Here is a 26925-nt window from a genome sequence, read left to right as displayed (position 1 = left end):
TTACCCATGCAAATCATTGAATTCAGCTGTTCAATCACTTCCATGGCCACAGATGTGTAAAACCAAGCACCTAGGCACGCAGACTGCTTCTACAAACATTTGTGAAAGAATGGGTCGCTCTGAGGAGCTCAGGGCATTCCAACGTGGTACCATAATAGGATGCCACCTGTGCAACAAGTCCACTCATGAAATTTCCTCACTACTAAATAACACAGTCAACTGTCAGTGGAATTAGAACAAAGTGGAAGCAATTTGGAACGTCAGCGACATAGATTTTGATTCAACCTTTTCAAAATTGGTCTAGACATACTCTGACCCTTCTTTAGGTAAATAAGTATCAACAACATGTGTTTTTACTCAGTGAATTGTGGCACAATCAATTAATTACTGTGGCCATTGCTTATTGCTAGCTTGATTTGCTATTTCTCACCAGTCTTTGGTTAGATCATCTCCAAACTTTAAAGTGTTTGTACATATTGAGACTGTGATGGTGTATTTCAATGTTGGTCAAGATAGGCCTTTAGGGGGTACTTTACCTCTTAAAAAAACAAAAAACAAACAAATAAAAACTTAATCAATTAAAATGCTATTACAATGTTATTACAAGGTCTACAGCTAAACAAACCATGCCATGTGACTGCCATTTTGGCTTATTCATTCAAAGACTACATTATACAAAGATTTATTATACAAATGTCAAAAGGTCAGTCTAACCAAAACTTGGTAAACGTCTTTGGAAATGGTGCCTGATCAATAGTCATATCATATTGAGGCCTGTTGACAAATTCTGACATACTTTCACTGAGCTCCTCACATCAAAAGTGCCCCTTTTGAGTGCATTAAGCCTCACTATGACCTACATCAAATCAAAGGGTTAAATATAGAACCAATCCATTGTGCAAATGCTAATGTGAGAAATGCTGCCATTGGTCATGTAGTTCTGACATCTATGTTGACAACCTCTTGGATGTTCTACAAACCAGTGTATATTAGTATATATGAATATGAACCCATTTTAAGTTTGAAGTAGGGCTGTCAAACAACTAAAAAATGTAATCACTATTAATTTCAGAATTTCATATCGTTAATCGCGATTGATCACTTCTTTTTTTTTAATCTGTGTAAGTGTTATAGAAAATAAGGATTTTTAAGTGAAATGTTATGATTAAAATGGTGAACACATTTTATGCTGATGTACTTATGTTAAAAACTGCTGGGACAAGCGAAAACTCTAAGGGAGTAAACTGTAAAGAAAATAAAAACTAAATAAAACTTCAATTGTGCTGGAGTTGTATTCAGTCACAGCCTATGGGACTTCACAGTACTGCGCAAACAAACAAATGAAATGCACAAAGTTGGACTTCATTAAAGACATGTAGTGTCATACTACAGTGCTACAACATATTGAAATCTCACTTGGTTTTTGTATGCACTTTGCACATCTCCATCAAACTCATCTTAATAGAACATAAACCTAATTCACAATCACAAAACTGGTTAAGTTAGGCTAGTTAATCTGAACAGTAAAAACAGGTTGGCCTTAATTTTGAATAATGGAGTTAGGCACAGCTTCTATTTTGCTGAGCCAAGCCAGCTGCTTAGGCACACAAGTCTGGTCACATTGCTAGATGACAAAGCAGCTCGCTTTTTCTGCACAATGTGCCCAGAAAGAGAAAACAACCTCTCACAAGGTACTGATGTGGCAGGTGTTGCTAAGTACTTGCGAGCAAGGCAGGCCAATCTGGGGTGTGACCCAGCATGTTTAGACCACCATTCCAAGGGACAGTCCTCCATGCTAATGACAGGCTCAGCTCTATAGCGCTCCAGACATTTTTCAATACAGTTCTCCTCTTCATCAGACTCAGATTCTGAAACAACCAAGAGAGCTACTTTCTTCTGTGGTAGTTAAGATGTTACTGTTTGCACTGTTTGTGGAAATTTTCAGCCAGGTACTGTTTGTTTTTTTTCTTGCATTTCTCCATGTCCAAGGTAAAGGTCTGCTTGAACTGCACAATGTAGGCAGGGTCATCCTCTGAACTCTCCATTACCCGAGACAGATGGTAAAATGTAGGCAATATAGAAGAACAGAAAACAAATTTTTCTCCTCTCAGGATTTCAGTAAAGTATCTACAAAACAAAATTTAAAATGACTGAGGTAGCACTGTGCATATCAGCAGTGACACAAAATTGAGCTTCACCAGTGAGAGAACAAGAAGCTCCAGCAATGCCTCCAGCTTCTGCAGCTTTTCCAGCTCGACATTTGGTTTTGTGCGGGGCTAGGCCGACTTACTGGTTCTTGGTGTCTTTGCTGATGTTTCACCATGGAGTGCCATTGGATTGGTATGTCTTGCACAAGTGACTCAGTCTTCAGCCCATGTGCAACTTGCTGTTTTTCTAATTCAGAGGTATTTGGTGCACTATGTTTGAAGTGCCCCACCACCTTGCAACGCTTAGAAAGCGAAGTCAAATGCATTTTGTAGCAACACTGTGACAGTACGTTGGGTACTGTGTGAGATGCATGGCAAATGTTCGAACGATAGGTGTCTTGTCGCTGCTATCATATTCCTTGCACTATCTGTGCTTAGGGTGGTCACTTTACTTTCGATGTTCCACTGCTTCACAATATCCATAAAATGTTTGGCACAGGTCACAGCATGATGCCTCTCCTCTGTTTTCATGGCCATTAAAGCATGTGAATGAAGTTGCTACTGTTCATCTGTATAATGACCTGTAACTCTGAGATTGCTGTCATTACCTAGTGATATGATGTTACCTAGCAATAGTGGCTGTGAGTTCAAAATCCTGAGCTAGTTTTGCTCCCTCCGTTTCATGTAGCTTGTGAATCCTGTTGACAATTGTCAGCCTGACAATAACTGCGAACAGCCTTTGTTTTGTCAAGGGAGCCATCTGGCAAACTTCTGAAATGAAACTTCCGATTTAACAGTCCTCTCTCCATCACTCACTTACTCATCTACCCTTAATGAGAAACACCACGCACGGTCATGTCTCAACATGAACCATGGATTCAGCCCAAATGAGCTACATGGGGCCAGTCTCTCATGGACCCTCCACCTATGGGAGAGGCGCTTATGGGGGTCCGGTGCAGTGTGGCAGGGAAAGAGCCTGAGCTAGCATATGAGGCTGAGAGATACCAACTAGATATAGGGGGGGCTCCCCTCAACACATGGCGGGGGCTCTGGAACAGACTCGAGAGAGAGGGGTTGGACTTTATTCCATTCTAGAGTTGTCCAGGGTGAGAGGAGTTGGGCAGGAGTGGGCTTGCTGCTCAGCGCCTGTACATTGGGGTTTTCTCTGGTGGATGAGAGGGTTGTTTCTCTGCGCCTTTGGGTTGGGTAACAGGCTTATGCACAGAACATCAGTTCAGAGTACCCGGCCTTCTTGGAGACCCTGGAGGGGGTACTGGAAAGGGCCCCCTGCCGGGGTCTCCATTGTCTGACTTCAACGCTCATGTGAGCAGTGACCAATGAGACCTGGAAGGGCGTGATTGGGAGGAACAGCCTCTCCGATCTGAACCCAAGTGGTGTTTTTCTTATTGGAGTTCTGTGCTCGCCACAGTCTGTCCATAACAAACACCATGTTCGAAAACAAAGGTATGCATAGGTGCACATGGCATCAGGACACCTTAGGCCGCAGTTGGTTGATCGACTTCATAGTTGTCATCGGATTTGCGACCATGTGTTTTGGACACCCGGGTGAAGACAGGAGCGGAGATGTCAACTGATCACCACCTAGTGGTGAGTTGGATCAGATGGCGGGTGAAAATACTGGACAGACCTGGCAGACACAAACGTGTTGTGAGGGTTTGTTGGGAATGTCTGGCAGAGGAACCTACCAGAACGATCTTCAACTCCCACATCTGATAAAGCTTTGACCGCATACCAAGGGAGGCCGGTGACTTTGAGTCCGAGTTTGTCAAAATTTGTCAAAGAGCTAGGTACTTTGACAAAGATCCCATAAAAACTTCTGCAACTAGAAAATTAGAGCTAAAATCAAGTGGTGTGCATTTGGTTTTAGAGAAATTGAAAGGTATTGAAATTTGGCAAGTGGCAATGTGTATCGATGTGCTTTGTGTACCCTTCAATGACAACCTTTCATAATTGACCAGTAGCAAGCTCAATTTGTAACTTACATCTTGACGTATATATTAAATTTTGTAGATGTGTCCTTATTCAGTTACTTTACTGGTTTGTAATTTATAATGTTTATGTATGTATACACAGTATCTCACAAAAGTGAGTACACCCCTCACATTTCAGCAAATATTTTATTATATCTTTTCATGGGACAATCCAACAGAAATGAAACTTGGATATAACTTAAAGTAGTCAGTGTACTGCTTGTATAGCAGTTTAGATTTACTGTCTTCTATATATAACTTGACACACAGCCTTTAATGTCTAAATAACTGGCAACACAAGTGAATACACCTCACAGTGAACATGTCCAAATTGTGCTAAAAGTGTCAATACTTTGTGACCACCATTACTATCTAGTGCTAACTTAACCCTCTTGGGCATGGAATTCACCAGAGCTGCACAGATTGCTACTGGAATCCTCTTCCACTCCTCCATGATGACATCGAGGAGCTGGTGGATGTTAGACATCTTGTGTTACTCCACCTTCCACTTGAGGATGCCCCACAGGTGCTCAGTTGGGTTTAGATCTGGAGACATACTGCCTTTCTACTGCCAGTCCATTGCCTTTACCTTGACCTTCATCAGCAAGGCAGTTGTCATCTTGGAGATGTGTTAGTGGTCATTATTGTGTTGGAAAACTGCTTTGCGGCGCAGTTTCCCAAGGGAGGGGTTCATGCTCTGCTTCAGAATGTCAGCACATGTTGGAATGCATGTTTCCCTCATTGACCTGCAGCTCCCCACTGCCAGGCCATAATGACACCACCATGCTTGACTATAGGCAAGAGACCGTTGTCTTGGTACTCCTCACCTGGGTGCCACTACACATGCTGGACACCATCTGAGCCAAACAAGATTGTCTTGGTCTCCAGTAATCCTTGGACTGCTTGTCTTCAGCGAAATGTTTGCAGTCTTTCTTGTGCATCAGCTTTAGAAGAGGCTTCTCTCTGGGATGACAGCCATGCAGACTGATTTGATGCATTGTGTGGCGTATGGTCTGAGCACTGACAGACTGCCCTCCCACTTCTACAATGTCTGCGGCAATGGTGGCAGCACTCATGCATCTGTTTTGAATATCTGTTTTGAATATCCAGTGGCCAGTATGAGTGAATTGTGCCCAAAACACCAAATTTAACAGCCCTGCTCCCCATTCACATCTGGAACCTTGTAACTCTAATGAGTCACATGACACCAGGGAGGTACAATGGCACAATTTGGCATAATTTGGACGTTCACTATGAGGTGTATTCACCTGTGTTTGCAGCTGTTTTGACATTAATGGCTGTGTGTTGAGTTATTTTCAGTGGACAGTAAATCTATATTGGTATACAAGCTGTAGACTGACTATTTTAAGTTATATCCAAGTTTATAGTTTTTATAGTGTTGTCCCATGAAAACATATAGTAAAATATTTGCAGAAATGTGAGGGGTGTACTCACTTTTATGAGATACTGTGTGTGTGTGTGTGTGTGTGTGCGTGTGTTCATGTGTATTTAATTTGACATATACCAGGTATTTATGTAATTGTTATTTTTTTTGACAAAATAATGGTCTTGGACACAACAAATGCATGTTAAATATGTAATGATCTAAAATATGCATTTATATCAGTTGCCAGTATTATTAATTGTAGTTTGTTTATTGATTGCCAAGCATTAGCACAAATTCTACTATTTATTTATTAATAAAACTTCCTAAAAGTCATTAAATCAGTTAATAAGATCGTCGCATTTTGTGTACATACTTGGACCTAAACAAAATTATTTTTATTTTAGCAATCTATCACAGCATTTGGAGCTCAGTGACTTTCATATGAGTGTATTTGCATCCAAATTGGCTCAATGTTGTAGGAAGCAAGCTATCTTTTAAACTTAAAAATCAAATCAAAACTCATAAGAGACAGTAGAAACATCAGGTGTGGCCAAATCAACTGTTTGATACTGTTGGCCAGAACAAGAACACCCTTCAGGAGGTAAGTATATCTGTTTCAAAATCAACAATCAAGAGAAGACTTCACCAGAGTAAATACAGTTTGCTACGAGATGATAAGGCATTGGTAACATCTTAAGAACAGTTAAACATGTAGGGACGAGACGAGACTGCTCATGGTCCATGCCACCTTATTGTCAAGCACGGTGGAGGCAGTGTTATGGCATGACCATTTGTGGCTGCCAGTAGAATTAGTTTAGTAGGATGAATTTTAAAGGGTATAGGGCTGTATTATCTCTTCAGATTCAGCCAAATGATGTAAAACCTATGACAGAGGCCCAAGACATCCTATGAATGCAGCCCAAGGCATTCTACGAATGCAGTCCAAAACTTTTAAAGCAGAGGAGTAAAATGATATGCACTGGCAAAAACAGAGGGCCTCTGTATGAAAATGGTTGTAATTCCTACACTGTTCAGCTGAATTGGCAAGTTCACTTACATTAAAGCTGAAAGTCTATATTTTGAGCTCATATTGTTGACAGTTTCAACTTCCAATACGCTGTGGTAGACAGCCGAAATAACAATATCTTGTCAGTGTCCAAATATTTGTGGAATGTGTTGTAAATATTCAACTAAATATCAAAGGGTCTTAAGCTAAATAGGTTTTATGTTTCCCTAGGCAAGCATTGACAATCTGGCTACCTCTATGAGACTGAATCAGGAATCCTATGTCACCAACTTTGGTAAGTTTCTTAGTGTTTGTTTCTTGGCTTTTCGTGTGTTTTCATCTGAAAGCATCAATTGTATCCATAACTGGTTCTTCGTTATTCCTTTACTATTTTAGAGGTCAGTTACTTGTCAAGCCTTTAATGAGTTGTATTAGGTTTGGAGGAGGGGAAAAATACACTAGCTGTTTTCACATGGTTGCAATAGCCCTACAAAGTTCTGCTACCCACACATCCATACACATATTTAGAGCTGGGTGATATGGCCAAAGAAAAAATTGTCATACGATTCGATATCAATACATATTGCAAAAAATGGCAAATTATTGCTTCTTGTCTAGTTGGAAGGCTGATTTTTGCTCCTGAGTGGTCAGTTGCTTTTTTAAACTATTGTTTGTCAGAACATGACAAAACACTTGCCAAACAGAGGAATATTTCACAAATCTGTCATGGGACAGTGGGGAAAAAGTTGGTGAGCTGTTTTTACCAGCTAGAAAAGCATGGCCACAATTTTTTGTAATATTTATAATTTAAGAAACAAAACAGATTATATTAGATGTCTGGTGATGAGTGCTAGGCTATCTGGTTAAAAGTGCTAAACTAAAGTGTTAAGTTTCTTGTCAACTTAATATGAATAGCAAACAGTAGCTGGTTCGGTAGGTCAGTGATGGATCATACTGTTTTACTGCCATTGCTCCTACCACATTCATGTCAGAACATATCACAGTATTCAGACACCAGCTAGCAGATGTCTGGATTTCTCTATGCTGTTGTAGTAGTTTGAGGGGTGAACCACAATATATCCAACACTCACTGTGTAAAAGCATTAACTGCAGTGCGAATCTCACACGAAACTAACGAGTTCTCCTTTTAGGTATATTTAAACTGAAAACAGCACTTTTTTTGTCTTGTTTGATCTACACTAACAACAATTCGCCATGTTGTGCGAGTGACTGAATGCTGCTTCAAGTTAACCAGCTGCTATAAACAGCTAGCCTGGGAAGCTAGCATTTTCCCACTCTCCAATGCCACACACAGTGTGTTCAGTTTACTTTCATTTAGGTCAGGTGAGGTGAGGACAGTACAGTTACGTCACTTATCTAGTCACTCGCACTTGGTCACAGGCGAACAGATCGCAGATCACTCCACACAAACGGGGAATACATATAACTTCATATTTCAGACGTTGCTGAAGTATATTTGGTGACTTCTTTTACTTGTCACCCTCCAATCAACTCAAAGTGCCCCCTCTCTTGGAAAGTGTTGCTTCCCTTGCAGTGGAAAACACTATAGCTGTCGCTAGAACATGGAAGTGTGAGAATGGTCTATTATGTCGAACATTTACTGAACATTTCTTTTAGCTCTGTCCAGCAAAGTTATATTGCAATAATTATCATTATTGTTTTATCACCCAGCCCTACAAGTCACACACAAAGAATGGATCAAATGTGCAAAAATCTAAGCCATGTAAGAGGTAGCAATGCTGATTAGAATACTGTAATGGTTTTTAACAGTGGGTAGAGGAAAGACTCCAGGGACAGGGGGTGAATGCGGAGAGCTTTCTTTTATTTTCTCAAACAATACACTCAGGTTTTCAGCCTACAAAATAAGGCACGGCTCGCGGGGACGTTTCAGTCCTTTTTCTCTTCTGCTTGTTTAGCTCCACTCAGTCGGCTCGATTCAGGTCAGCTCTGCTCTCATGCCTCCACGGGTCTCCTTCTCTCTTGGGGCTCTGCCGCCTACTGAAGGGAGAGATGGCTATAAGTAGGCTGGCAGAATCAAGGCACAGATGAGCGTCATCAGTTACTTAGACCGCTGGTTCAGCCAGACCGGCTTCTCTCTACTGCATTTGACACTCGGCCACGCCCCCTTTTCCACAAATACAAATAAAAATAAAATTAATGCAAAGAAAAAGGTTAAGTATTGCTATGTGCAGTAATTGTTCATTCATGGCATAAGAAAGGAAACTTCTCATTGTCTCTTTGTAACCTTCATTTGAGTGAAGTGTCTGCCAAGGGGTGGAGCTGAAATAGGTGATGGCCAGAGTGCATTGGATCAACAGTGATTTTCCCATACATGCATACTTTCTGGTTCTGGGGGCGTGTTAGTGAAGTAGTTTGGACAGATTAACACCAGATGTTTTTTTTTTTTTTTCCCTCCATACCTATTTATGCACGGAAGCTTGTGAATGTCATGTTTGGTGGCAGAGCTGTCATCACCAGACTGCCATGGAGGTAGTGATGACAGACAATATAATGATTGTGTAGAACAGAATTACCAGGTCCTGTGTAAGGCTGAACTACTTAAGCTGGCACAGGAAGCACGTGCTCCCAAGGACTTTCTAAGTAATGGAATTTATGTTGGTGTCCTACTTCAAGTCCCTGGTGATTGTAGTTTGGTAACTTGAACTTTACATCATAGCCATCATAGTCTTGTTGAGTGTGCTTCTGGCTGGCAGTGGTGGTTAATTGAAGAAACTGGGCCTACTTCGTAATGCTGACCTTTTGTTTCGTGCCAGAGCCAAAAAAAGTTATAAGAAAGTGAAAGCAAAGTGTGTCACCTACCACTGCTTAACAAAGAAATATTTGGATATCCCTGTTCAAATGACATATTTTTTTGATTTTCAAGCAAAATTAAAAACACCTCTGCCTGGAACAAAATGAATAAAGATATAATTCTGCAAATTGTAATGCAATGCTATTATTTAAAAAAAAAAAAAAAGCACTTAAAGATAAAAAAAAATGCAGCAGCAGATTTACCTTGACAGTAAGAACAAAGTGTGGCAAACACATTTGCTCATTCATAAACTGGATTGCAGATGAGTTTTATTGATTGTGTGATGTAAAGTGTCACAATATTATCTAATTTAAATATGGTGGTATTAATTCATAATATGGCACGGTCCTGCAAAAAACTAATGTGTGAACTGCTCTGGCAGTAATTTTCCTTGTAAGAAGCAGATATGGATTAAACAATATTTTCTGAGAAGGTGTAGAAGAAGGCACTCCAGTGTCTTCATGACATGGGATGTTAGAGCAACAGGCCTGAAGTCCTTGAGTTCACTGGGTTGCCCCCTCTTGGGTACTGGAATGAGGCATGATGTCTTCCACCATGTGGGAACCCTCCCCAAGCGCAGGCTCAGGTTGAAGATGTGCTGTAGGGGTGACCCCAGCTCACAGCGCAGGCGTCTGTTAGGTGACATAACAGATCAGGCAGCTGGAGCTTTCCTCCAAGCATGTTCGGCTGTCCAGTGATGTTGCATGAGCAGCAGTTGACACAGTTGACACAGGTGGCACAGAATTTAAGGTGGAACGTCAATAGCACCTAGCAACACATTACCATCCATACCATACTGCAGCATCCACATAGCAACATTTTAACAATCGTCAATGAACCATTTTAACTCTATTAGCTAGCTTTGTCAAACTAAAAGTTTGTTCACAAATTTTCCCTTTCTGGTTATTATTATTATTATTATTATTATTATGAACAGTATGTACAGTATGAGTGATTCATTTGTCAAGTTGTCTGTTTTTGTTTAAATATACAGGTTCAGCAGAAACTTTCCAGCCACACACTCCAAGCTTGGCAGAAACAGTAGGCAGGCTTCGCCGAAGTGGTAGCCTAGACTTGGCTGATGCTGAAAGAGGTGATTGATGTTGGCTTTTTATTTAACAATTAAATTTTTTTTAAATAAAATTTTTATTTAGTAAACATATATACACATTATTGTGCAAAAGTCAGAGACCACCTTTCATCTATTTTATTTCTGGTCAAAACGGCCACTAAGTGTGTTATAATTTTTTATAATAAGTTTTAGCATCTGGAAAAAAACAAAGTTTATATTTAACTGAAAATTACAGGCAGTAATTCAAGAATGTTCACCCTTTGCCTTTATTACAGCTTCCATCCTTTTCATAGGATTTTTGTCCATCGTTACATTGTCGTTTTCATGTTCTTCTTCTAGCAGCCCATGTGTGTGCATGTTATTTTTAGTGGCTGTTTTGACTGGTAATTATGATCAAGACAGTCACTTCACTCTAATTCTGAAATGAAAGAAGTTGTAGGGTGAGTTTGTAATACATACGGTGAAATATTGGCTGGCACCTTGACTTTTATTTTTTTAACAGTGACAGAAGAAAGCTGCATAGTCCAGGAAAGATCTGGATGCATTTTCTATGGAGAAATTCTATATATTCATTGTCCCATCTCATTCAGTATTATTACAATTGATTGCAATTGTTGGGTTTTTTCTTCTTTGTCTTCTTATCTTTTTTCTTGGCTAAAACGAAATGTAGAGCAAAAACTGTAAGGCCCAGAAACATCAAACTTGGCATCAAGATACAGCAGGTGTGAAAGCACTTGGCCAGGAAAAATGACACTCATTGGCCTATTGGTGGCCCTATAGTGCACCAAAATGTATTTTGCTTTTTATAACAAACTTTATTGAGAAATATTATTTCAATACAAAGGCATTGTCAAATACAGAATACAAAAAAATACAAATATCTATCATCAGTATTCTGAAACGCATTTTGCCTTAACACTCCTGAACAAACATTTTCAAACAAGATTCCTTGGTACTTTTTCAGGTAGATTTTTTTGCTAAATTGCATAATATGCAAAACCTATTTTCGTAATCAAGTCCTAGGGTTTATGTCCTAGGGAATACTTTTGGCAATATAGTGTGTGTGTGTGTGTGTGTGTCACTTCCATGGCCACATATATAAAACCAAGCACCTAGGCATGCAGACTGCCTCTGCATACATGTATAAAAGAATGGGTCACTCACAGGAGCTCAGTGAATTCCAGCATGGTATTGTGATAGAATGCCATGTGTGCAACAAGTCCAGTTATGCCATGCCATGTGTGCAACAAGTCCAGTTATAAAATTTCCTCGCTGCTAAATATTACACAGTCACCTGCCAGTGGTATTATAACAAAATGGAAGCGATTAGGAATGACAGCAACTCAGCCACGAAGCAGTAGGCCATGTAAAATGACAGTGCAGAGTGAGTAAGCACAGGTCACCAATTTTCTGCAGAGTCAATTCCTGCAGACGGGCATTATGGTGTGGGGTTGTTTTTCAAGAGTTAGGCTCGGTCCATTAGTTCCAGTAAAAGGAACTCTTAATGCTTCAGCAGACCAAGAGATTTTAGACAATTTCATGCTCCCAACTTTGTGGGAACAGTTTGGGGATGGCCCCTTCCTGTTCCAACATGACTGCGCACCAGTGCAGAAAGCAAGGTCCATAGAGACATGGATGAACGAGTTTGGTTTGGAAGAACTTGACTGGCCTGCAAAGAGTCCTGACCTCAACCCGACAGAACATCTTTGGGATGAATTGGTGCAGACATGGTCCAACATCAGTGTCTGACCTCACAAATGCGCTTCTGGAAGAATGGTCAAATGTTCCCTTAAACATCCCCATATTGCCTTCCCAGAAGAGGTAAAGCTGTTGTAGCTGCAAAGGGTGGGCCGACATATTAAACCCTATGGATTAAGAATAGGATCTCACTCAATTTCATATGAATGTGAAGGCAGACGAGCGAATACTTTTGGCAATATTGTGTGTGTGTGTGTACGTGTGTGTGTGTGTGTGTGTGTGTGTGTGTGTATATATATATATATATATATTCCTGTGAATCCTGCCTTCCGGCCGAAGACTGCTGGGATAGGCTCCAGCACCCCCCCGCGACCCTGAGGGAAAAGCGACTTAGAAAATGGATGGATGGACCTCTGGACGAGCCGGCTCGTGAAGCATTGCTGTTTTGTGCATGCGGGTCGGTTTAGGAGCTAATTTGTTCAGACTGATGTCACATTCAGGTAACATTTAAAAGATAATGTGAACAGCCAAACAAAAAAATCAGATTTGGTGAGAAAATTCGATTCGGGCCACTTTTACCTGCTGTGTAAACATAGCCTTTGACTCAAACTACATAAGAGGAGGGGTGGGGGCAAAAATATCATTTCACTTTTTTTTTTTTTTTTGCAGGACCACGATCAAGATTTTATCACGATTCTTTTTCATGTTGGTTTTTAATACTATTTTGCAAGTAACTAAACAGTACAAACAAACTAATCTCCCCATTAAAAAATACTGTATAGTGCTAGAAGGAAAAAAAAGACCATTTTGGCCAAAGTATCTTTTTGAACAGATTTTAATCTCTGTATGCAATTTTTGCGCATCAGAAAATTAACATTGATTTTAAAAGGTAAAAATATTTTAATACTGTATGTTTTATAGCATTAAAATAATCAATTATTTTGAACCATCTTATTTTATTTTAGTTTAACTCACCGATGGATAGGTGAAGTCTGTGGCCAAAGCATTGCAGACGAGTCCAGCTGTTGAGCCCCAAAGCCCTCAGCATATCAGCCCCACTGTCTGTAGTCATGCAGGTCATGTGCTTTTCCCCAGCACTCATACCACGGATCAACTACTTTTGAGGAGTCTTTGGAACCCCTCGTTTTCCACTGTTTTGATAGGAACCATATCCTTTGCCAGGTTTTGGTTTTGCTGTAACATTAGCATTAGCCCTTGCTGTCTGCAGTGTAGCAGACCTCCTCAGTGCTTAACATTTAGCATACTGTGTGGGATGTTGTTGCTTTAAATGGTTGAAAAGGTTTGTCGTGTTGCCATCAGACATGAGAACCTTCTCTGTGCAAACTTTGCAAACCACCGTGTTACGTCGGTTTGGTAAAAGCCATACCAATTCCACATTACTGATGTTGACTTTTTTTAAGGACTAACTCTTCGCCAGCAAGCGAGGCATGATGGTACGCTATGATTGGTTTGTCTGCATGTCTCTGGGCATGAAAGGTACTAGCAAATAGTGGGATTTGACTAAGGAAAAATAAAAACCCACATCGCTTGTATGTGCATAGAACTGCAGCAGATATAACGTGCATTGGAACACGATCCAGCGATCTCCCTGTGATTGCATATCGTGGGCAAATTATAATCCTTCATGATCTTATATCGTCATATCACATACCCCTACATAAGAGCTTATTGTGCTGCCATAGGCTTGGACCCGCTCATTATCATTTGCAGCTATATTAGTTATTATAGTTATTGTCAATAGTGGTAGTGCTTCAAAACTGTTGTTTGGAGACCTCTTTTAAAAATGACAGCAATTATAGAGGCTAGACAGATGCACAGACCCAAAGACTCAAAGATATGCTGAATTTGCTGAAATGCTGATATTTAACAAAATAGTATTTAAACTCTTGAAACTCCTAGGCTACTAATTTATGGTGGAGTTGTTCTGTGTATTTTTGAGCTAGGGTAGAATTACACTCATGGAGAATGATTTGTTGGGAAAGAACACTTCTACCTCTTTTACTTTGAACTTACATTTTATAGTTTGTCCTGAGCTTATTGATAGCTCCATGATTGACAGTTTTTACCTTTTCAATATGTCTTTCAAATACTACAATTTACAAGCATAGCACAATTAGTACATGTTTCTATGCACAGGTATTACCTAAAGACTTAGCATATTGCAAGCACTTATTGCAGCTACATCAAGGCTCATTTTGCACTGGCCTTTAGTGCTGATAACTTGACACAATGAGTGTATGTGAAGTACTAAACATGATGGTGCCAGTAAGGTTAAAACTTAACATTTTTGTTTGTTTGTATGAATAATTTAACTCAAATAAAAGGTTTGATTTCTCTTATTGTTCAGTCTTTTTTTCTTCAGCAAAGGTGCCAATAACTGTAGAGGACACTGTATGCTATAAATCCCAGCCAGTTCTGTACTATGTTGAAAATAGACACTTGCTACATTCTAGGTTTGCCTGTGCATGGCCGCTTGCTGTCTGGTAACTCCATTGTAGAGCGCACCTTTTCTCTTCCTTCCAATCGAACTCTCCCTGGGTCTATCCTGCTGCCTTCCTACCCTCTGGCATCTCTGGCAGGTGCCCAGTTGACTCCCACCCTCCCTCGAGGATTCCATGCTGACTCATCATGCACCATGTCCAACACATGGCCTAGCAAGCAAGGGATTAACCCCCATCACAGGGATCCAAGCCCATGGAGAGACTATAATGGTGAGGGTATATATTACTGGGTAACCAGGCAATGGTTGGATTAGAATGAATAACAGGTCAGTGCAGTGATCTGTGTTGTAGCCAAGATCATTAGCGGTAAATAAGAATCAAGACCATTTATTTATTACGTGTGTGTATAAATGTATACGTATGTATATATGTGTAAATATATGTATATATATGTATGTATATATAATTTATTAATATGCATAATTTAATGTATTAATATACATCACACAGATATATATGTGTGCGTGACATATTAATACATTAAGTTATGTATATTAATAAATTACACTTTTTAATATAATTAGCAAAATATGACATTAAATATAATATTAGATTCTTTGTCCAGCTTGCATTGTAACATTTAGAAGCAAACGATAGTAAGGTTCCCTGTCTCTTTTTTCTTAAAACTTATTCAGAAGTCACCACCTAAAGTCAATTGAATATAAACCAAAACATAATCATTTTTTATAATTAAATAGAACATACTGACATGCAAAAAGTCATGGGACAGGAACCTGTATTGCCTCTACCCTGGCAAAGTGCAACAACTTGATGTGGCATCAATTCCACAAGTAGACGGAAGATGCTGGAGGGATGTTGAACTATACTGTCAGGATAGCCACCCACAGCTCCGTGGTATTTGTAGGATCCATGTGTGAATGGTCCCCTCTACCACATCCCATAAATGCTTGGGCCCATGTCAGGCCAATGTACAGGCCACACCTTATGGTACATTTACCTGCTGGAATATCCCAACGTTGTGGAGGTACATGAAGTTCATGAAGCTCTACAAATGGTCACCAAGCAGTGAAACGTAGCAGTTGGTGGTCAATGATGTGTTTAGGTGAACCAACGGTCCAACCCAGAAACAGAGAACACAGCGCACACCAGTATAGATCCACCACCAACTTCACAGTGCTTTCTTGGCATCTGTGGTAAATGGCTTCATGAGGCCTGTGGGTAGAGTTTTCTAGGGTCCAGTTAGCAAGCTCACAAGCTGAGGTGAGGCACTATGTCTGGTATTATGGTGTTAACAGAGGCATTCTAGTGGGTCTTCTGCTCACATATCCCATGGAGGGTAAAGAGTGCTGCACTGACCTGCGGTGTATGTGTGTGGAGCCTCCTGAATGTGGATGTGATTTTTCACAGAGTTGCTTGTATGTTCACTACAATTCTAGCCAGACGCTGCTGATCACCCATGGATGGCCACTGCGTTGTCCATTGTGGGTTGTAATGCCTTCTATGATGTATTTAAACTCTTGTGCTGACAGCAGAGTAGTGTCGCTTTCCTTGCAATGCAAAACACCACCAGGGCAGTCGCTAAATGTGGAAGTGTGAGAATGCTCTACTATGTCAAACATTTTTCGAACGTTCCTTATATTTCTGTCGAGCAAAGTTATATTGCAATAATTATCTGTATCATTTAACTGTATGTTATTCTGTGCATAATGATGTATCAGCTGCTCTATTTCATATTAGCAACCATAAATAAGTTTTTTGTCTAGAAAGGATAAATGTAGTATTTAGTACAGTTAGTTTGCTTGACGTCAGGAAAATACCATGTTTGCCTGGGGTTGTGGATTTGTGGGAATCAGGATGTGGTCAAGTAAAAGAGCCAAAATAACTTCCGAAAATACAGTATCACCGAACTGGCAAATTGTAAAAGACATATTACTTGTTGTGCCATCTCATCCACATCAGTGCACACACATTCATTTCTGGCCACAGAAATAGCAAATACATGAGAACAGGAAACAACTAGCTTTCACCTAAACAACATGAGCCATACCACTGGCATTATGCCACTAATGTTTGCTTATACATTCATGAATATAGAGAGAGAGAGTATTTGACATAATTAGCAGGAGAAGTTAAAAGTACATACCTGTGTGTTTGTATGATGAGGACATCCGATAGATTAAATCAATTTAATACATTTCATATCCTTCCGCAGGTGAGCTTAGCCCCAGCGGGTGTTCAGCCCTGCCTATGCGCACTTCTCGGGCAAGTGGCACCTCAGCTTCATCTTTTCCTCAGGCCCTGAGTGCCGCCAGGTTGTCTCCACCCATCTTCCCAGTCACACAGCAGTCTATGCAGAATGGCGCCCAGCAAGATCAGCTTAGCAAGAATCTTAATCTTGACCTGTCATTCATGAACCTGCAGGACCCAGATGAAGAGCCAGTGGACAGAGAGGAGGTGATCAACAAATTGTTCTAAATTTGCCTGGGTGTTTTTGTGATTCACCTGACACCTAGTCCTTGATCAAAACAAGAAATTGATCTAATTTGCTTAATGTATGTATTTTTTTATTTTTTATTAGATGATGAACTCCTTGCGCTCTTTGCGCAACAGTGCAGCTAAGAAGCGGGCCAAGGTGAACCTGAGTGGCTCTGAACCAGACCCAGACAGTCCAGACACAGCAATGAAGCTTGTTCCAACTCTTGATTCTCTCTCCCACGCCTCACTATCTGTGACCAGTCCCTTGAGCGAGAGCAGCCATTCCAGCCTCTGTTCCCCTCCTACTCCCATTACCAGTGGCACTAAGAGCAGGTTGGACTTTTTTCTTTCTTTCATTCTTTCTTTCCTTTTTCTGTTTTCAGTGCACTCTTATTTGGATTTATGATCTACAGATTTCCAAAAAAGTTGCAATGCATGTGCAAAATGTTATAAAAATAAATTAAAAAAATAAAATGTAAATGTCTAAATAAAAAAAATAAATAAATTCAACAAAACCAGTATTTACTGGCTGGCCTCCCTGCAGTTCAGACCTGTCACCCACTGAAAACATTTAGTGCATTATTAAATTAAAAATATGACCAAGGAGACACCGAACTGTTGAGAAGCTCAAATCCTATATCAAACAAGAATGAGAACCTTTTACTCAAAATGGGCATGTATTTTTTTTTTTTTTTTTTTTTAAAACAACAAAAAAACATTTGATATGTCTTTATATTTTCCTTTAAAAATATGGCTTACATGATTTGCATATCATTGCATTTTATTTTTATTTACATATTTTTACTTATTTTACTTACTGCACATTATCCCAAATTTTGGGCTTGTATATTGATTTGCAGAATATTTGTATTGTATGTCATAATTGTAGAGTCATAATTGTAGTCTGACGCCCCCCAAAGTCACAACTCTCTTTGTATTATAACTGGTGCATCCGAAAATGGCCTGGACCAATCAACGAGACAAGCCCTCATTGTCAAAGCAGATGAAATGTCATCAATTGAGTTGAAAGGTGCCTCTGTATGTGTGTGTGTATGTGCGTGTGTGTGTGATGTGCAGACTCAGCGGAGCCTACCCTGTTTACATCCTCCCGTTCCCTTGATAGAATGGCCTTGGACATTATAAACATAAACTCAAGGCACAAAAACATCTAATCTAACTATAGCTGGCCCACTATAATTCATGCATATATGCACACTTTTAAATAACACTCATGTAATGATTATATTTCTGATTCTTTAAGTTAAGTGATACTTTTTTGATCCCACAACCGGGTAAATTCCACCTCCGCGTTTAACCCATCTGTGAAGTGAAACACCACATACACATTAGTGAACACACACACTAGGGGGCAGTGAGCACACTTGCCCGGAGGCAGCCCTATCCACGGCGCCTTGGGGAGCAGTTGGGGGTTAGGTGTGTTGCTCAAGGACACCTCAGTCATGGACTGTCGGCCCTGGGGATCGAACCGGCAACCTTCCGGTGACAGGGCCAGATCCCTAACCTCCAGCCCACGGAAAAATACCATTGGAAATACCATTTAATACCATTGGAAAAAAATATAGTTTGATGGGCAAGATCCCCAGACCTCTTAAATAGAAAAAAAATTCTGCCTCAACAAAACGCACACCATAAATAAGTTTGCTCCCTTTGGCTAAGAAGCCAGACATACAAAGATGGAGCTTTCTTAAGAGCCACCAGTGTTTGCATATTCAAATTAAATGAAATTAATTTCACATTTTGTGGATTTCCAGTAGAAGGACAATAGAAAATGTAGATTTATTTTAGTTTCATGTGAACGGTTTCTATCTCAAAGGCCCAACTGTTTCTGTTTAATGAGCTTGGGTCCTTTAAATAACCAATTCAGCCTATAGCATTTTTGCAAGCCATAATAAGTTTTTTACAAGCATTTATATTTTATTTTTAAAAATTATATTTTTATTCATTTTCCACAAAAAAAGAAACAGACAATATGAGGGTCACATGTCAATCCGTCTTGGAACTTCATGAATTCCATGAAGTTTGAACTTGTTTCTGTTTAGTGAGCCTGGGTTGTTTTGAGTAAGGAAGTTACTGATCTTATTAAATTTAAGCCCAGAGTTTAGAATTTTTTAAACCTGCTTTGCTCAATTTATTAGTCTGTCAGGTTGTGTTTGTTATTCACAGTAATACCCAGTAATTTAGTCCAATACTATATTTAGATTACAAGACAAGGCAAGTTGAGACTTGTACTTAAGTCAAAGCATGGACAATCTTATTAAAGATGAGCCAAAGTATGCTTAAATGTGTTTACGTGCATTTAATCATCTGATCCTATTTGGATTTCTGAAGTTATCTGATTAAAATGGTCATGTATAGTTTAATCCTTTAGATTGGAGTAACGTCTAGAAATAAGGAAAGCTGTATTTCAGCTCAGTAATTGGAATAGTGCATGTATACACTTACATGGATTTCCTTAGGCTTTTGCAGTGCATGTGAAAAAATAGACCACAGTACTGGAAATAAGTAATCAGTGTTTAGCACAGCACTTACAAGATGTCAACAAAACACTTTTTGAGCCTTGTTGAACCGACTATATGCTTGAGAACATGAGGGTTTCAATATTCTTCATCTTCTAGATGATGTATGAGCATATTTTCAGTTGAAGTGGCTAGGTGTTTGAAAAAAGGGCCATGGCATGATGTTTGATGTTTTACATTATGTTAACATCACTTCTTCTTCTGTGAGTTTATTGTCTGATTGAAAAACAGAAATCTGATTACTGGTTGACTCATGAAGTCCTGGAATTATCTGGTTAATCAAGTGCATGTAAATGCATATTATCATAATCTTGTTACTGATAAAATCTGATTTTCTTTAGTAATTTGATTCTTAGGGTAGCGCTGTCACCTCACAGCAAGGAGGGCCTGGGTTCGATTCCCCGGCCAGGTGACCAGGGTCCTCTCTGTGTGGAGTTTGCATGTTCTCCCCGTGTCTATGTGGGTTTCCTCCGGGTTCTCCGGTTTCCTCCCACAGTCCAAAGACATGAAGTCTGGCCAATTGGACATGCTACATTGCCCCTAGGTGTGAGTGTGTGAGTGACTGTCTGTGTCTGTCTGTCTGCCCTGCGATGGACTGGCGACCTGTCCAGGGTGTATCCTGCCTTCCGCCCGAAGACTGCTGGGATAGGCTCCAGCAACCCCCGCGACCCTGACGGAGAAGCGGCTTAGAAAATGGATGGATGGATGGATGGATGGATGGATGGATGGATGGATGGATATTTGATTCTTAAGAGCATGTAAAACATGCTCAGCATTTAATCTCAGGTGTTCATAAAAGTAAAAAGTAAATATTTTAAGATGCATATGCATAGCAGCATAAATCTGTATACATACAACAGATACGCATATGATACAGTGTTTGTACAGTGTTATTCCTTGCACTGCATCTTTGCATGTCATGAAGCAACTATTGCAGACCAAGGCATCAGATGTATTATTGAGATGGGTGAAATTCACTCAAGACCGATAACATTGGTGAACTTGAATAGAGCAGACTATATTTTAGACCATAACTTGAACAGATTGTCTAGTAGAAGAACTGCATCTTTTAATCTCTACATATAACATTATTATATCAGATATCATGTTTACTATAAGACACATTTAAAGTGTGTAAAGGGGCTGTAAAACATTGGACTTTCTTTGCCAGATTCTCATTGCAGATTAAACAAATCCAGAAGCCAACTGGAGGGCATGTAAATGCAATTGAGTGTCTTTATTCATCTCTTAATTCTCAATGTTCATCTTGAGTCTTGCTGTTTTTTGCCAGTTTGTTTGCCACTAGCTAGAGATAATTAGCTGAGTTGCTATGTGACCAGCAGTCTGCAAGACAATTTTCAGCATTAAAGGTTGGTGAATTACCAGTTATACATTAATTACAGCGTTTAAGATTGTTTGTTTATTGTTAAAATTATGTTAGAACTGTGACTTAGAATGCTCAGCAAAGCTTTATTTTACTGCAAACAATTACAACACCAATTCCAATGAAGTTGGGACGTTAGGTAATACATGAATAAAAACAGAATACAATGCTTTGCAAATCCTTTTCAACCTATATTCAATTGAATACACTACAAAGACAAGATTTTTAATGTTCAAACGGATAAACATTGTTTTTTGTAAATATTCACTCATTTTGAATTTGATGCCGGCAACACATTCCAAAGAAGTTGGGACAGGGGCATGTTTACCACTGTGTTACATCACCTTTCCTTTTAACAACACTCAATAAGCGTTTGGGAACTGAGGACACTTAATTGTTGCAGCTTTGTAGGTGGAATTCTTTGCCTGCAACATGTTCCAAAGAAGTTGGGACAGGGGCAACAAAAGACTGGGAAAGTTGAGGAATGCTCAAAAAACACCTGTTTGGAACATTCTACAAGTGAGCAGGTTAATTGGAAACAGGTGAGTGTCATGATTGGGTATAAAGGGAGCATCCGTGAAAGGCTCAGTTGTTCACAAGCAAGGATGAGGCAAGGTTCACCACTTTGTGAACAATTGCGTGAGCATATAGTCCAACAGTTTAAGAACAACGTTTTTCAACATGCAATTGCAAGGAATTTAGGGATTTCCTCATCTACATTCCATAATATCATCAATAGATTCAGAGAATCTGGAGAAATCTCTGCAAGTAAGCGGCAAGGCAGAAAACCAACATTGCACGCCCGTGACCTTCGATCCCTCAGGCGGCACTGCATTAAAAACTGACATCATTCCGTAACGGATATTACCACATGGGCTCAGGAACACTTTAAAAATCCATTATCAGTGAACACAGTTCGTTGCTCCAAGTGCAAGTTAAAATGAAAGCGAAAGCCATATATCAACAACACCCAGAAACGCCGCCAGCTTCTCTGGGCCCGGGCTCATCTGAGATGGACTGACGCAAAGTGTCCTGCCGTCTGACGAGTCCACATTTCATATTGTTTTTGGAAATCATTGACGTTGTGTCCTCCGGGCCAAAGAGGAAAAGGACTGTCCGGATTGTTATCAGTGTAAAGTTCAAAAGCCAGCATCTCTGATGGTATGGGGGTGTGTTAGTGCCCATGGCATGGGTAGCTTGCACATCTGTGAAGGCACCATTAATGCTGAAAGATACATACAGGTTATGGAGCAACATATGCTGCCATCTAAGCAACGTCTTATTCAGGGACATGCTTATTTCAGCGAGACAATGCCAAGCCACATTCTGCACGTGTTACAACAGCGTGGCGTCGTAGTAAAAGAGTACGGGGACTAGACTGCCCTGCCTGCAGTCCAGACCTGTCTCCCATTGAAAATGTGTGGCACATTATGAAACGCAAAATACAACAATGGAGACCCCGGACTGTTGAGCAACTGAAGTTGTACATCAAGCAAGAATGGGAAAGAATTCCACCTACAAAGCTGCAACAAAGTGTCCTCAGTTCCCAAACGCTTATTGAGTGTTGTTAAAAGGAAAGGTGATGTAATACAGTGGTAAACATGCCCCTGTCCCAACTTCTTTGGAACGTGTTGCCAGCATGAAATTCAAAATGAGTGAATATTTGCAAAAAACAATAAAGTTTATCCATTTGAACATTAAATATCTTGTCTTTGTAGTGTGTTCAATTGAATATAGGTTGAAAAGGATTTGCAAATCATCATATTCTGTTTTTATTTATGTTTTATTTATGTGTATGTATGTATGTGTGTGTGTGTGTGTGTGTGTGTGTGTGTGTATGTATATATATATAGACTTTCCAAGGGTGGCTGCCTGGTGCATGTCCCTGATGGTGCTGTAGCAGTAGTCAAGTGTTTTGTCTTCTGGAACAGCTGATTAATTGCTTATAACTTTTTAATTCAGCATTTGTGTGGTTGGAGCCTCTACGAAAGATAATAGAATCTGAGTGTTCTTTTTTAACATCCAATAGAGTTACCGGAGTTTAAACAGGGATGCAGGGGCAGAGACTCAGAATTACAGAGTAAATTGGTCAGGTGAATAAAACTGTGTGTAGTTGATAAGAGTTTAGAGTTCACTAGAGCAATGTTTGAGTGTGAAGAGACCGTGGCCATGGCTAGTGACAGAGGTTATATTTGATTTGTTTAGTTATATAATCAAATGTATGATTGACTGCAGAAATATGTGCATTAAAAAGTTGAGCAGAGCTGTCTTTTTGATAAATCAATATAAATGAATATACTTACCGGTAAAAGGAAGCTTCTTGTTATGTAGTTTGTCTGTATTGTGTTTATTGTCCTGAAGTTATTGTTTGTTTTATGTAACCTCTCACTAGCCTTGCATAATAATTTGGTTTAGCCAGATGGGGTGGGGCTATGGTGTTAAAAAGGGGGGGTTAATCCAAACAAATAATCCACAGGCCCCTTATTACTACAGTACTGTGCAAAAGTTTTAGGCATCTAAGCAAATTTTTCAACAATTTACCTCAGCAGTGAGTTTATCACAATATACATTAGAATAAAGTCATATTCATACTTCAAATAAACATAAAAACAATAAAAAGTAACAAGAATTTCTTGGGTCCATTTTTTCCTTGACACCTTCACAGCCGCCACAGAGACTTGATATTATCATCAATTATATCATGAGCACAATTTAATGGACAAGAGACATGACATGACATGAGCACTGGACAACCAGGAGTTGTTTTTTTAACTTCATGTAATACTGGGCTTCCTCGAGGAGAGGTTTGAAAATGGTTAACATTTTAAACAACTAACATCCATAAAATCACTTAAAAAAAAAAAAAAAAAAAAAAAAAAAATATATATATATATATATATATATATATATATATATATATATATATATATATATATATATATATATATATATATGTGTGTGTGTGTGTGTGTGTGTGTGTGTGGATATGTGGGTGTATATGTGGGTGTATGTATATATATATATATATATATATATATATATATATATATATATATATATATATATTATACACAATCATTATTAATTAATATTCGGTAAATTTTGTTTATTTAAATATTAACACTTTTCTCAGCAAATAAACACATACTACACAAATAGATTTTTAAAATTTTGTCTTGGGTGCCTAAGACTTTCGCACAGTACTGTATATTTGTAGGTTTTTGGCTCATGCCTTACAGAAGACTGTTCCATTAACCTCTGCCAAGCTGTTCAGAATGCTATTCCAAACGGTGGGTTTGTGATTTAACTTCCAATTTGCAGTGTTTTAACAGTCCAGTATGTGACTTCCTTCAAGAACATCTCTATTATAAACTAATTTGCTGCAAGCTTTCCATGCATATTGCAGTACATCCATCAGTCGGGCTTTGCTTCTTGAATGGACTGGTAAGTGATCGAAATCCTTTTTGAAAAGGAATCTGCCTTGAAAATTTTAAGTTATCATGTTCCCACACGATTTGAGTGTCATATCCCAGCAATTTCAGATATTCCATTCATTCTGTTGTGTGTTGATGATAAAGGTCACCTTGTAGCTCACTGGTTAATGGATTTTCTGTATTGCATCAGAACATGCTACATCATGGAAAAATTCATTACACATTTGGAGCCTAAATCTGCAAGGTGGGGACACTCCTTGAGGAGTGAGAGATCAGATGACAAACAAAACCTATAGTGAGGCATGGGGAAGTTCAAGAGAGGCATCAGGGATATAAAGTGCAGATATAAAAAGAGAAATAGACAAAATCACTTTAATACCAACCAATGTAGCATATGGGACAACATCAAGGCAGTTACTGACAACACCACATGCTGTTCAATGTGATGCCACACTGCCTGATGTCCTGAACCTGTTTTGTGCCCTGCTCCAACTGCCAGAAGGCCATTACTGGCTCTATAGCACCACCAGGTGAAGACCACACTGGTGAAAGTCAGTGCTAGCAATGCAGCATGTGCAGATGGAGTGCCCAGCCAAGTACTGAAACCATGTGCCAAGCAGCTAACAGATATTCAGTCTGTTGCTACAAAAAGTTACTGTTCCAACATCTCTTAAATTTTCCATCATGCCCAAGACATTAGCTCTGTGGAGGGCCTGATTTACCATAAGTAGTGGCTCTAATGCCTATATTCATGAAATACTTTTAAAGCTTGTGCTTTCACACATCAAAACCAACATACCACCTGATCTGGATAAGCACCAGTTTGCAGGCTGGTTAAATTTTTTTTAAGAATTTAAAGAATTAGACAGTTATGTGAGTGTTATTTGTGGACTTCATCCCCCACAAAAATTGAGTTGTCATGGTTCTTCTATGTGCTCATGGATCATGAACTTCCTTATGGGCCAACCGAAGCCATGCATCCTCATTCTAAACACAGTAACTCCACAGGGCTGTGTGCTGAGCCCTACAAAGAATATTCTTCCTCAGGATGCTGAAACCGGCATTGCTCCCACAGAAACTCTTGGTGAATTTCTACTGAAATACCACTTTAAGACCAACCAAGCACCACTTAAAACCAAGTACATCACATTGTGCTGTACCATGTGCATGTTTGCTGAGCTCAAGGATCTGCATTGTGTGGTGAAGGTGGCATGGTGCATTGTTGGATCAGGGCTCCCAGACTTACTATGACGCTTCTAGCCAACTGAGGAAGAAGACTAGCAGTATCTTCAAAGACATTGCACACCCTGGTCAATCCGTGTTTGAACCTCTGCCACCAAGCAAACGGATCAGGACAATAAGATCCCATCAAATAGACAGAGGAACAGCTTCTTTCCCAGGGTTGTGGCCTTCGTCATACCCCTCCCTGTCTAGCCAAACAGCTAAAAACAAGGACTTTAAGCATCTGGAGAAGTCTCTGTATGCAAGGGACAAGGCCATAAACCAGTATTTGCTGGCCATGATCTTTGGGCCTTCAGGCGGCACTGCATTAAATACGGACATGATTCTGTAGTGGAATCACTGCATTTGCTCATGAACACTTCTGAAAAACCACTCTCTGTGAAAACGGTTTATTGCTGCATCCACAAATGCAAGTTAAAACTTAAAAATATAAAGAAGAAACTGTACATAACAGGTTCCAGAAACGCTGCCACCTTCTCTGGGCCTGAGCTAATTTGAAATGGACTGAGGGGGAGTGGAAAAGCATCCTGTTGTCTGACAAATCAACATTTGAAATTCTTCTTGGAAATCATGGGTGCTGTGTCCTTCAGGCTGAAGACCATTCAGCTTGTTTCAGTGCACAGTTCAAATACCAGTATTCATGGTTGTATGGGGTTGCATTAATGCACATGGCATGTGTGACATGCAAATCTATGAAGGCTACATTAATGCTGAATTTTATATATATATATATATATATATATATATATATATATATATATATATACATGTTTTGGCAACATATGTTTCTTATATATCTATATATTTGTTATATCTTTTTCAGGGAAGGCCTTGCTTTCCATGCAGAGTATGGTTTAGCAAGACAATGCTAAACCACATTTTGCATGTATTCCAACAGCATGGCTCCGTATTAAAAGAGTCTGGGTGCTAAACTGACCTGCCTGCAGTCCAGAACGGTCACCTACTGATAACATTTGCTGCATTACAAAATGAAAAATACGACAAAAGAGACCCTGACTTGATGAGCAGTTGAAATTTTATATCTAACAAGAACAGGAAAACATATCTAAGGATCTTCTCAGTTTCCAAACACAGAGTGCTTTTTAAAAAGGAGGTGATTATACATGTAGTAAACATGCCCCTGTCCCAACTTTTTTGGAACATGTTGGCATCAAATTAAAAAAATATTGTCTTTGTAATATTCTCCTTTAAAAATATGGTTTAATTGATTTGCAT

The 26925-nt window shown here is 39.5% G+C and overlaps 1 protein-coding gene across 8 annotated transcripts in view; it reads left to right on the top strand.

The window, feature by feature from the left end:
- The window catches only part of togaram1 (TOG array regulator of axonemal microtubules 1), an 81911-nt gene that overhangs the window by 23490 nt on the left and 31496 nt on the right, over window positions 1-26925 (top strand). For 7 of the 8 annotated variants that reach the window (XM_017713802.2, XM_017713799.2, XM_037541875.1 and 4 more), the window contains 4 exons: window positions 6763-6826; window positions 10359-10457; window positions 16830-17071; window positions 17196-17425. In XM_017713802.2, coding sequence (XP_017569291.1) covers window positions 6763-6826; window positions 10359-10457; window positions 16830-17071; window positions 17196-17425 — 635 coding nt within the window. The remainder of the gene's footprint in view (window positions 1-6762; window positions 6827-10358; window positions 10458-16829; window positions 17072-17195; window positions 17426-26925) is intronic. The other variant, XM_017713801.2, reaches the window with a different exon arrangement.

The sequence above is a fragment of the Pygocentrus nattereri genome, chromosome 10, assembly GCF_015220715.1.
Source record: "Pygocentrus nattereri isolate fPygNat1 chromosome 10, fPygNat1.pri, whole genome shotgun sequence".
In the NCBI taxonomy this organism is placed as follows: domain Eukaryota; kingdom Metazoa; phylum Chordata; class Actinopteri; order Characiformes; family Serrasalmidae; genus Pygocentrus; species Pygocentrus nattereri.
The sequence above is the reverse complement of the archived record's forward strand: the minus strand, read 5'-3'. Positions and strand labels throughout refer to the sequence as shown.